Source organism: Musa acuminata, chromosome BXJ3-9 (assembly GCF_036884655.1).
Source record: "Musa acuminata AAA Group cultivar baxijiao chromosome BXJ3-9, Cavendish_Baxijiao_AAA, whole genome shotgun sequence".
Classification (NCBI taxonomy): domain Eukaryota; kingdom Viridiplantae; phylum Streptophyta; class Magnoliopsida; order Zingiberales; family Musaceae; genus Musa; species Musa acuminata.
In genome coordinates, this window is record NC_088357.1 from 42,608,033 (window position 1) to 42,621,080 (window position 13,048).

Sequence of the window (13,048 nt, forward strand, 5' to 3'; positions counted from 1 at the left end):
CAGACCGAAAAGCTCTCGCACGTGTCCACATGACACAACTTTTATTTACAAGCATAAAGAGGCCACCAACCCAACTAAAATGGGACTATTAAGCCTTCAGTCGCCCCTTTACATACTGTACAAGGCATGAATATGCCAAAAGATACGGACATACATAAGCATTACATCAAACACCCTGTTTCAAAGTTTGTCCGTGACACTATGGCACTAGACTCTCGACACCACGTCATATATGTGGACGACATCAGTGAAGGCCCAGGAGTGGATCGCGATCCAATTCGTCGACCATCGCTAACTCCCTCTCGATGATGGCCAGCCAGCTTGCAGGAAAGCAAGAGGCCATGAGAGCGAAGGGAGATCAATGGCAATAAGGTCTAGGCACCGATAATGGACTCGAAGAGTGAAAGATAGAAAACTAAAGAGAATCGAGAGGATTGCTGTTGGGTAGAGAGAGGCTAGGATTGGGCCAAGCGAGACCGACAGACTTGCTGAGGGTGGAAGAAGAGCGACTCGATGGGATACTATCATTGGTAAAATTGATGATTTATGAAATGATTATTTTGTCCTTTGATAAGATTAATAATTCTACGGTGTCATTTATGAAATAAGAGGAGAGAACAACTCGATGGGTATAAAGTAAGTAAAAGAACCTACAGAAATCGAGGCGTCGTGCGGCGCGCAGTAGGCGACGCGATCCCTTCAGGTACCGCTGCCGACGACATCGTTGGCCGACCACTCTCTACTGCTGCTGCAGGCCGCCACCTCGCCGCTCCCGTAGGTACCGTTCTCTCCTCTCCTCCTCTCTCCTCCTCTCTCCTACTCTCTCGTCCCTTCTCTTCTTCTCCCGTTTTCTCTCCTCTCTTCTCCTCCCCTAACATTTGTCTGAAACCGAGTTCACGAATAATCACCTGATGCAACACAATTTTGTAGCAACAGCTTTCGGAACCACCAAAATCCCTCTGGTCGCCGGCCCAGTCGACCAACCTACGTCGAGATCACGCCGCCTCGGGTAATCTCCAACTCCCTCTTTCTTTCTTACCCTTCTTCTCACGATAGTTTTTGGGGACTGAGAGTCTTTGGCTTGTCGGATTTGCGATTCGGGCATATTGGTGGCTTCCAATGGTAACAAAGCCATCTATTAGATGTTGAGTAATTTGGATCTGTAATGGGAAAGGGTTATATTAGGTTTTGAAGATTCCCCTTCTTCTAGGGTTTGGTGATTGCATACTTTTGTTGCTTTCAGCGAAACAAAAGAAAAATATCACCTTCCAAAAGATCAAATTTTTGATGCAGATGCTATTCTTTCCTCTCGAGATACATTGACCTTCGGAGCAGATGCTTCTTTGCTGCATTTTTTTTGCTCATATAGTCCTCTGGTATATGTGCTTTAAGCAGTGTTGCTCAATCACACAAAGTTGTGGTCTTTGTGGAACCCCACAAAGATTGCAGCTCTGTTTTGTTGGTCTGCAAAGGCGGCTAAATGCCATATTTGCGTTCCCAGGCGCGCCCGCCTGATTTAACTCAGGCTGGGCTGTGCCTGAATCGATCCCGAGTCTCCCCAATTTGGTCTCTCGTTCGATCGAACCAAGCCTCGGTGCACGGTGGCTGACTTCGTCTCCACCAGCGAGCTTTTGTTGTTGCGGCATTTTCCTCGGCAAACGGCGGCAGCGGCGGCTTATTCCCCTCTTGGTATCTCTCTCTTCTCCTCCTCCTTTGCAATCACACACACTCGCTTCTTGTGTCTCATCCTCTCCTCTGATCCCTCCTCCCTCTTCCCACCTTGCCATGACACCATCCTCCCACTCCTTTCTCACCGTCGCAGCCCCTTTCCCCCTCCCACACTCCCACGTACTTCAGCCCCCTGTCCTAATGAACAATTGACCAAAAAAATTAGGAGTCTCCCACAGTCACCTTCTCTTACTCTAATATTTTAATATTTTTATTAACATAACTGTGAATTTTATATCCGTTAGTACTAATATAATCTTTTCATCAATCATGATATATAATTTTTAAATTATACCATTTGAAAGTACTCCATAAGCTTAGAGAATTGGATATTTAAATTATAATATTCAGGAGCGCTTTGCATATTTGGGCTTCATCTTGGCGCTAAGCGCCTTTGACTACATTGCCCTAGGATTACCAATGCTTTCGAAGATCGTTGGGTGCACAAGTTTTCATCTCTCTAATAGATTTCTGTCTTTCTTTTTGGAAGGTGAAACAAAGTTGAGAAGTAATAGGCTGCAGGAACATCTCCAAGATGAGGTGAGGATATTAACTAGGAAGATGACATGGCTTCTCGGACAAAGCTCTCTGGCTTGCAAAGGCAGGTGTTAGGGCTATACAGGGAGTTTCTTCGGGCAGCTCGTCTGAAGGAACCAGAAGAGCGTTTAAGGATTGAATCTATTGTCTCAGCTGAGTTTCGCCAGAATGCGATGAATGTCGACCGCAAGAATTTCCTATACATCGAGTATTTACTCCGTCGAGGCAAGAAGCAGCTTGAGCAACTGAAGAGCCCTGATACTATGAGATTATCTACTTTGGAAGTAGGGAAAACACCTCAGTAAGTAAATGCTTTCTCTTGATAAGTTTTTGTCGTAAACCTTTTGACAAAGAGGACATGGACATTTGGTGATTCTATTATCAACTAGTGTTGTTACACTTGCTCACATGGATTAATGTAGTGATCTTAATGACTGGAAAGAGTTTTTACATGAGAAATCTGTTTCAGCTTACAGTAGTTTTCTTTGTGAATCTAATTACCTCTACGGCTATTCCTCCAATGCATCATGCTTTTCTTCTTCCGCAAAAACCATACGGCCTAGCACAATCGACTAAGACAATGTTTTCTGCATCGATATCTGAACATCATGTCTGTCACTATCATCTTGATACCTTCTCGAGGTCTCATCAATTTGATACGTCAACGAAGTGCCTCATTATCATCTTGATACTGACTCGAGGTCTCATCAATTTGATACATCAACCAAGTGGTCATTCCAAATAATTCTCGATATTTCTATTATTTCAGATGATTCTTTCAGTTGATTCTTCTCATCTAAATAATTCTTGATAATCCCTCGCAACCATTCTCGCAGGTTACTGTTTTGATGATACGAGGCAACATGTCAACATGCTTGAACTTCATCGATCAAGTCGTGTTAGAAGGCTCGACCCGCATTAAGTTAGGTATCAGAATGCCCAACCCCTTCTAATTATGTGTTGGGATGCCTGACCGACATCAAGCTGTGTTAGGAGCCAATTGGCCATCGATGAGGCCAAGTGTGGCTGTGTACGCTAGTAGTGGCTACAACACATCAGGCTTCCACGAGGTAGAGCAGTAGCTTGGCATGTCGGAGCAACAAAACAGTGAGCTACAATAGTTGGCCGTGCTTGAACAAGGCGAAGAGATAGGTTAGCATACCCAAACCTTATCAGCAACTATTATCATGCTTTCGCGAGGTGACTTGCGACAACAATGGTAATGCTTCAGTAAGGAGAGGCAACAGCAACTCAGTGTGGCTCAACTTGCAATTGCGGCGTACCATACATACTTTGGCAAGGCTACAGCATACCTTGGCAGGACATGTTGATAACTCGTCATCGGTGAGCAGCAAAAAGTGAGGTTGCAGTTGTAGCCCGTGCCTCGGCAACATGGCCGAGCAACAATATCAAAGAAGCTTTGGCAAGAGAAGGGGCAGCTCATACGAGCTCCACATCGGACCATCCTTCTATATCAGTATATTTAAAAAATATATTAATAATATCATGTTAGCACGACGTGATGTTGATCCGTATACAAGAAATAGTCCGAAACAAAGTATAGTTTCTCCAACTTGTTGATTACACAAAGATTGAGGTCAAGATGTCTTTTAAGTTAATCCCTTCATCGTTTAAGTTAGTACTAAATTTCATCTTTCATTTTCTCCTCCTCTAATCAAGAGCTAAGGATATTTTTTTATATTGACCTCAAGGAAAAAGAATATCTCATAGAGATATTGTAAAGAAGACAATTTGTGGATATGAGGATGTTGACCTAATATGATGTTAATGACTAATTGATTACCAAGCAACAATATCAAAGAAGCTTCGGCAAGCGAAGGGGCACCTCGGCATGGGCAACAACACCGAAGATTGCAGCTGTGTTGCATCCCATGTTCGATAAGGCAGGTTGAACTGCAACATGCGACCGACGGTCTCGGAAATACAAGATATGGCCAGGTCGTAACTCGGCAATGCTCAGCACCAATAACTCGTTCACCGAGAGTATGGTGCCTTACTACATGATGCTACACCTAAATCACGTCATACCACCAAACCAACTGCAATTGCTTCTCGAGAACGACCATTTATGTTGTGGGGCTTCAACTTAATCTCATCTTCAAGATCCCATTTCTAGCCACAACAAGCCAAGAATCTTGCTTTAACGCTCTGTTGTAGGTTGTCCAACTCCTTGTGACCATGTTTGCTCGTAGCACACCCAGTAGTTCTCTCATTATACTTCTTATGAAAGCACGACGAACTCTAAGCTCATTCATTTAACACTACGAGCTATGGCTATTTCGGTAATGAAGCAGTTCACTAAACAGAGCTTTAACCATATCCACAAGACATCCGAATCAACCCATGACATTGTTGTCTCTGACACAACTGAATCAAAAGCTATGAAGTGGCCTGTTATGGCCATATCCAACCAGAAACGTCCTCTATCTTGGACAAGGCTGGATCAAGCTATGAAGCATCCATTGTTCGTGACGCGAATGAATACAATCTTGAAACATCCTATATCTCCAACATGACCAAACCTGGCTCTGAATTATATCTACAATCTTGAAACATTTGTATCTCTGACACACTCGAAACCAACCATACAACATCCCGTATCTCCAACTCGATCGATTCTGGCAATAAAGACATGAAGCGAGGCATCCCTCACTTCTAACATGCCAAAACTATAATACTAAGGTCCTGCATCCGCCATAAGTGACATGGCTAAATCATCCAACATGGAGGGCATTGTGTCCCAACATCCTATGTGTTGAAAAACAATGGGATTAGATGATAAGAGGATCTGACATGTGAAAAATTGAAGACAATGTGTCACTATCAACTTGATACCTATTCAGACACCTGGATAATCCAACACATCAACCAAAGGATCTCGCGAAGTTGAAATGATGCATATTGCATGACAATATTAACTACAAAACTTGATGATTATATCGACACTTCACGTCTAAATAACACCCGACAATCTCCTTAAACCATTCTCGTAAATTAACTCCACATTTAATCCCAACCATTATATTAGACATACTTTGACTTGGTTTTCAGGATCCTTTGTCAAACCCACTTAACAACTCCTGACACCAAGCTTACAACAAAGCTATAACTAGAAACAAGATTTGCTCCATGACCCAACACTTAAAACACTTGGGCAAGATATAATTTGACATCAAAAAGTTAATTTATGATATATCCAATTATTCTAGCCCCCGATAATAATTTACATATGATTTCTAAGATCTTATTCATCAACTTTCATTTAGTAGAGTTAAGCTACATGTCTTTTTTTTCTTTTTTACTCTTATAAATTTTTAATTATTTACAAATAAAATTTTTTGGCAAAGGATAAGTGAGGATCCAAATCCAAGATCTTACTATGAACTATCAAAATATACCGGCTAAACTGATACCTTCAAAATATATAAAAAAATTGAGAATTCAAACCCTCAAGTGAATCTTATATGATTTGCAAGTAAGTTACATAATATATGATATGACAAACAAGCAAGTTAGATGATATATGATCTGACAAAACTGTACATGATATGATACGACTCACAATCATATTGAAATCTTACATGTCAATTGAATCAAGAAATCTTAAGCGCCATGGAACTAGACAAAAAGGACATTTAGCTTTAGAAGTTCAGTACAATTACACCCAATGAGACCAAAACAAATTATGTGCGTACCATTTTGATGCCATACCATCACAGAGTCCAAAGCTTTTCAAAAATAATTAAAATCTCACAGGCTGCAGGCTGTATACTGTATCAGTGAAAGGTTTTGGTTTAGGGAACTCAAAATTGGTGGTGAGAAACTTGCAAATTATACACAGCTGATAACAGTTCTCAAGTGTAATTAGTCCATCTCATGATAACTACCCCAGGCATCAACTAACATCAATCATTTAGCCCAAACAGCTGTTGCTAGTCACAAAGTGTAATATATATATATATATATATATATATATATATATATATAGCTCTCAACCCACATTTTAAGTGCAAACAAAATGCTTTGGGCTTGAGCTACGTTTGGCTATGTCATGAATAATGAGTATTGTTCTAATTTGAAAGGATCAGCAGAGTGATGGAAAGAGCAAGAACAAGGGGATAAAAGGAGAGAGACTTAAAGTATATACCCAATATGCCTTAGATACCAGAGTGCACCTTCTGCAGCATGGTCTTGGGCGGCTTTCTTTTGTGGCCTAGGTTCACTGAAGCACTCCAAGCACACAGAAGACTCATGTTCGACTTCAACAGTAACCTTGTAAGTAAACCTGCATATATTTCAGAAACAATCATTTAACCTTACCAAGAGTCCTGCTGTAAGGCACAACAAAAACAAAGAGTTTGGGAGTTGATCCTGTTGAAGCATATTTTAAACAGATTAGCAGACATTTTTAGCTCCTGATGATGTTCCAGTCATCTGTGCATTTACTAATACATGCTTGAGAGTTTTAGCACCAATAACAATACATCAGTTCCTAACAAAAGCTTAGCAGAAAATATGGCTAAGAAAGGATGCTAATAACTTACATTTTCAGATGGCTAGGACCTTCTTCCTTACAGCATTCAAACAATGGATCACGCCAGTGGTTAGTAGCACATATCTCCATCAGCCGTGACTTGGCTGTTTTGTGAGCCAAAGTACCTTTAAGACAAAGGTTAGAACATTCCAATTGCATGTAAAATTCAATATTTCCTCTACAAGTACTAACTAGGATCATACCAGCGGTCTCCGTATGATTGCCACCTGGGGATGTTCCACTGATCTCAACATAATCACTCACTGTTTGTTGAATTTGGCCATGGTTTCCGTTACAAGACTCGCTGGCATCAGCTCTAGTCAATTCCTTTCTAGATGACCAGGAATTTCCACTGCAATTCAACAAAGATGCACCATTTGCTTTTTCAAGACCTGAGTGTGGAGTCTCTTCTGTAGTCTGGATTTGCAGTTTCTCCAAAGGAATGGAATCCAAATTGTCAATTACTATAGGTTCTTCATCATATCCTATTAGTTTGGGTTTGTCTTTTTTAGCTGACTGCACGATATCCTCCAGTGGTTTACTTTTAAGCTTGTAGCCACGAGCCTGCATGAGAACAAAATAAAAGGCTAATGAGTTTCAAGACTAGTGTGACTTTTATTACGAAAATAAGAAAAGTCATACCTTCAACATAGAAAGTACTTCTTGTGCAGCCATTCTTCTAGCAGTTTTTGAGTTTTTGTTAGTTGATGTGAACATCAAATGTTCATCTTTTACATCAGCTTCTACTTTGACACAATAATCTCCTCCAACTTTAACTGGATCTGGGAGCCTCATTGCAAAATTAAAATACTGACAAAGTTCACGAAGTTCTCTAAGAGGATTAATCTGAAAACTAGAAAAATCCAAGACAGGTCCGAGTAGGCTAAGCATCAAATTCCAGACAATCTTTAAGTTAAATCCAGTGTCCAGAAGTACAGCACCAACACAAGATTCAACAATATCACCAAGTACCTATATTATTTAAATCATGGTGAAAAATTGATCACACGAGAAAAAACAAAAATAACCTATTGAAAAACATCTATTAGAGGCTAAAAGTAAAATCTATAAAGAGTAACCTATGACAACAAGTGGACAAGCAAACTGAGGATGCATGTATCGAAATGATGTTGCTTATTTTACCTGGCATTGCATCTTGTAAGTTACTAAACACATGATTTCAATCTCCACCAGCATGCCTGTTCTGCTGACATGCCAGCACAATACAGCACAAACTGGAACTATACAGCAACTGAGTCAGCTAGCCATAAACCAGCATCATGAATGGTTCGTTGATACTGTTCACATGGCACCATATTGGTATGTAGGTTTGCCCAAAACTCAGAAACTTATTGTATTAAATGCAGATCAACTAATCATGAGAAATCTGCCTTTAATAACAATTCCAAGCATGGATCTTGTTTTTCAGACACAGAGAACTACAAACACACATAAAACAGCAACTACAATATTCCGTAGGTTTCCCTAGAACTCTCCTTGAGCCACAAACCCTGATAAACTCAGATCATCTAACCACAACGTCTATGTATCTCTTTTGAATATTTCCAGTACCTTTCTTAGATAAAATTCCCCTAATTTTATCACCTGATGGGCTACAACTTATTATTCTTGTATAAAAACACTCCTCACTATATCTTTTTTGGTAGCTCCACGCATCCACCTCCACATTCTTATTGCAGCTTCATGGACATTTTGCAGTCACATGAATATCAAAATTGTCAGGTTGACACTATGAGGATAATAAGAGAAAGGCCATCATAGATTAATGTTAGGGCACTCAAATAATGAAGTAGGGGAAGAGCTAATAATATTGAAGTAGGTGAAGATCTAATAATATTCATTCAATGAAAAAGCACTCAAGACATTCACATTTTTAGTGAGACAACAAAAGCCCCAAACTATCAAATCTTTACCACAATTCTGATTCCCAATTGGAGAAAACAAGACCTTTCTTGTATGCTTATTAAATTCAATAAATAAAATAATTCTATTTCTTTTCTCATTATATACCAGTCTTTGTGGTTTTGCAAGCAGTCTAAAAAAGTAAAAGAAGAAAATTCCAGATCCTTAAAATGAACATCACTATATAAGTTCATGTAAACTTAAACCTTAAAAAGCAATTGATCATCAAACAACACAAGGTCCGATTTTACTCTTGCCAATTAATGCTTCAGAAGTTGGCTTTATCATATTCTTCGCTGAAATTTAGCATAAACAAGAAACGCAACAAAATATACACTACACAGTCAGAAAATTATTGTCCAAAGCAGTTTCTCTTTTACATTCAACAAATTTTGTAAACTTACATTGTCCACAGAAACAGAGGAAAAGATTGTATATGATATCAAGAACTAAAGTAGATGCAAGTCCTTTCGATTTAGTGAATTTAGATTATTATGGTAAATAGATACCAACAAAGAAAGCATAAGCCAAATGGAATACCTATAATATATAAAAAGTCTGCAATGAAGTGGATATACCTTCGGACATGCTGGTTCCTCAATCAAGTCCTTTTCTAGATCAGACAAAAGAACAAAACTTTCAAACTTATTTATGGCCTCATCGAGACTCCTTGCATCTTTCATTAGATACTTATGGAGGGACCGGCAAACTGCTACATTTGCAAAAGAGTTGTTGTTGACTGTTATTGACCGTAAATCTGTTATTTGACCTGGCTTCAATTCTGGGAAAACAGAATATAGGTATGATGTAATCAAGTACTCCAAGACAGCATCTCCAAGAAACTCCAGTTTCTGATCAGAATGATAAAAAGGCATATCAAATATCAAAGCAAAAAACATTTAAACAACTTTTAAACCTCTAAGTGAAAATTTTAATGCAGTCTCATTTAACAGCTTTGAACCTGGTAACATCCGCCGGAGTGCTTATTGTAGGAAGCATGCACGAATGCTTGAAGCAGAAGGCCTTTACATCGAAATGTATAACCTAGAATTTCTTCCAGCTCATTGACATTTCTATTACTGATGAGTGAAAGATTGCTATTACTTGACTCCCAAACTCTATAAATATTTGATACATCAAAATCAACTGATATCCCAATCCAGCGGAGAAATGCAATTGCACCTTTGAATCCACTTTCAACAAGGAAAGCTCCAACAAGAGCTTCAACAACATCTGCAATGATTTTCCTGTGCAGCCAATGGTGGGATTTGGTGCATCTAAAATTATGTCCTTCAGCTGCAATATTCAGATTCTCATTTTCTTCTTGATGAATCACTGATTCTGTATCTATATTGCAAACCATTTTACAAGGACGGCCCAATGCAAAGAATTGTGTTGGATCAAACAGCTCGTCACGAATGTAGACCTGAAATTTGAAGAAAGATATGCATATGTCCAAAAATTAGAGATAGTTACCTTTGTTGGCCTACCAAATTTGATCACTACTTCATCATACTAAAAGAGCAATGAGTCAATTTAAAGTGCACATTTAGAATACAACAGGCAAGATGAGAAGTTTGAGAGCCAAGGATGAATTTACCTGATGACTTATGTTCTAATCAAAATTTTACCAGATAAGTTATGTTGAATTTTACCAGATAATCAAAATCGATGAGTTATGTTCGAAGTTTTACCTATTTACATATAAATAAAGAGAGCAGAGAAAATTTGCTCAATTTGTGTGTGACCATGTAAAAGCTGATTCCAGGACACAGAAGTGACTCCGAAAAAGATATTTTACCTGTAATTTTTTTGCAATTGCTAGCTCATACAGATTTGAATTATTCACAATACTAGATCTCCTCCTGGTCAACTGTCCTTCATCAAAGGCTTCATAAGTAAGAAAGCTGTGACGAGCAACTGCATACTTCAAGAAAGAATCACCAAGCACTTCAAACCTCTCAAGAGAGAGGCGTTCCAAGCACTTTTCTGTAGTAAGTGCTTCTAGTATCTGAAATTTGTTTGTTCTTATTAAAATAAAGAAACTTCAATATGCATATGACAACAAATATAATAAATTACAAATTTCAAGCCTATAGATGTATACCACAATCAATCAAAATTATGAAAACATCTTACACGGTCTGCTCTAACTTCAGATGCCTCTGGGAAAGATGAGGATAGTACTTCCTTTAGTTCAATAGCAACAAGAAGATTTTCCATGCGATGCATCAGAGATGGCAATAAAGACAAAGTACTCCCAATGTCTTTTGAGAAGCCAACTATTTTTAAAGAACAAAGCTCTGGAGGCAACTCCACAAAATGCTCCACTAGTTCACGGGCTTCTGCTTTTGCAAACAAAGGATCAAAATGATAATCCTATGGAAAGTAAAACAACAAAATTATTTGACTAATAGGACAAGACAGGATCATGGAAGATAGGATGTTACATTCTGAGTGCTATTCTTTAAGGGAAGGTGGTAACTTCCAAGTGACACTACAGAGGAGGGAGAAAAGAGGGAAATTAAAGAGAGAGAAAGAGTAGAGAGAAGAAAAACAAGAGAAGAAGAGAGGAGACAGAGAAGAACTGTAGAGTGTTATAATCTTATGCCTGATTTTAGCCTATATTTATGGGCACTCCTATAGTCCTATCTACCATCTCCTATTCCTAAATACAGTAGGATTTAACAGGGCTTACAATTATACACACTGTATGAAAGAAAGTACCAAATCAATTATGACATAATACTAAAATACATGCATGATTTTTCAAGACAGAAAAATATGGTCTAAACTCAAAAGATCTTGGACATCTGGAGGTAATACAAATTACTATTGTGATGCTTCGTCAACCAAAATTGCAATATAATGTACCAATACATCTTGTACATGCAAAAATACATTTTCTTGTTCATTAATGTCATCTGCATCATCATTATATGATGAGAAAATCCAAATATCTAATGGATAATTGAAGTAATAGTTCTTTTAACTTTCCTTCAATCTCATGAAATGCAAAAGACTTTAAACTGCCATTGAGTGCAAACTGCAGACCTCTTGGATCACGAACAAGCCATTTAGCATTAGCATAACTAGCACTTCCTCTGGTCAGAATATTACACATCTAATCTACATTCTTTATTAAATGCATATATCCTGTTTGAGGAGAACCATCCACATAACATAACATAAACTGTATACTTCCTGTTTCAGGAGGAATTTGCAAAATAAAAATCAACAAAGAAAAAATCATACAGGCATCAACATCACATAGATACTCTAGAAGATAGTTTCATAGCTCAAAGTTGATTTAAATTTTAACAAAATTTACAGAATAAGAAACAAACTAAGAAAAGGAATTTGACATAGTACGTAAATAATCAGACAGAATAATCCAACTTCTTTAAAAGTATTTCCAGTGCAAATAATATGTATACATTGACCTGCAACATGAACAATGATAGAGAACATAATTATAGACAACTAAGTCACCTGTATTTGCTTGTACTCTGTTATGGAGTAAGTTCCGGCAAACAAAGAGCTGTTTGGCCTTCAAGAAAGGCTGTTCTGGATATGAAAGCTTGATATGGAACCTAAAATTTCAACATTGTAATGACTAAGTTAAATAAGCCATGAATTTCATCTCAACTATTAGACAGTATTGGAGTAAATTTAATCATAAACGAAAATTACAAGAACACAACAATGAGAACTAAGTGATAGGCAAACCAAATACTAAAGATCTAATCCATGCCAGGTGACCATTAAAAAAATGTGGGAGAACTCTTTAAAAATGAAAGGAGATCTTTGGACACATCAGTTAGATGAGATTAGCCAATTAGGATTAGCAGGGAGAAGAAAAGGGTTGATGAAGATAAGAAAACATCATAAGGAGGAACAAAGATATTTGGTGGCTCTACGTGTGACTGGTGACATTGCCCTTAGCGCAGGTATGATGGGAAAAGGAACACAAAATTGTAGGGATCTGATGGCTAGTTGATGATTATGAACTTGCTTTGTTGCTTACAAAGAAACATCTACCTCTTTAAGAAAATAACTTTGAATGCTTTTTAAACAAATAATGATTTCAATATAAAACAATGAAGATTATGAATCAATGAAGATGGTGAGCAATCAAGACACCCTATGAAAGAAGAGTCCACACTCATCTTGATTTTAGATAATGTGTCCAGATATGCTACAGCATCAGTGGGCATAGTTTGATTGATGAGGCTCAATCGGCTTTTGGTTTCTATTTTCCCTCTGATTCCATTTTAAAATTCTCCTCAAGTATAAAATATGTAA

The 13,048-nt window shown here is 38.2% G+C and overlaps 2 protein-coding genes across 8 annotated transcripts in view; one reads left to right on the top strand and one right to left on the bottom strand.

Annotated features, from left to right (window-relative positions):
• The first annotated feature begins 422 nt into the window (after positions 1–422).
• Positions 423–3,887, top strand: LOC135586041 (succinate dehydrogenase assembly factor 1, mitochondrial). Of its 4 annotated transcripts, none has more exons than XR_010501447.1 (5): positions 511–778; positions 931–1,009; positions 2,219–2,566; positions 3,102–3,192; positions 3,259–3,887. XR_010501447.1 is itself a non-coding variant. In XM_065169054.1 (4 exons), the coding sequence occupies exons 3-4, from the start codon at positions 2,295–2,297 to the stop codon at positions 3,112–3,114; spliced, it is 285 nt and encodes a 94-aa protein (XP_065025126.1). In that variant the 5' UTR covers positions 514–778; positions 931–1,009; positions 2,219–2,294; the 3' UTR covers positions 3,115–3,887. The 4 variants fall into 4 exon arrangements, 1 of the variants encoding a protein (XP_065025126.1); XR_010501446.1 differs by having other exon boundaries at positions 514–778; positions 3,102–3,417; positions 3,497–3,887; XR_010501448.1 differs by lacking the exons at positions 3,102–3,192; positions 3,259–3,887 and having other exon boundaries at positions 423–530; positions 610–778; positions 2,219–2,738.
• Positions 3,888–5,572: 1,685 nt separating this feature from the next.
• LOC135650007 (endoribonuclease Dicer homolog 4-like) overlaps positions 5,573–13,048 on the bottom strand; it is a 31,810-nt gene continuing 24,334 nt past the window's right edge. For 3 of the 4 annotated variants that reach the window (XM_065169049.1, XM_065169050.1, XM_065169051.1), the window contains 10 exons: positions 12,236–12,336; positions 10,883–11,088; positions 10,545–10,754; positions 9,705–10,169; positions 9,322–9,594; positions 7,463–7,792; positions 7,024–7,384; positions 6,831–6,945; positions 6,434–6,571; positions 5,573–6,057 (listed from right to left, as the gene is read on the bottom strand). In XM_065169049.1, coding sequence (XP_065025121.1) covers positions 6,000–6,057; positions 6,434–6,571; positions 6,831–6,945; positions 7,024–7,384; positions 7,463–7,792; positions 9,322–9,594; positions 9,705–10,169; positions 10,545–10,754; positions 10,883–11,088; positions 12,236–12,336 — 2,257 coding nt within the window. In that variant the 3' untranslated portion in view covers positions 5,573–5,999. Of the gene's footprint in view, positions 6,058–6,433; positions 6,572–6,830; positions 6,946–7,023; positions 7,385–7,462; positions 7,793–9,283; positions 9,595–9,704; positions 10,170–10,544; positions 10,755–10,882; positions 11,089–12,235; positions 12,337–13,048 lie in introns of those variants that run through there. The other variant, XM_065169052.1, reaches the window with a different exon arrangement.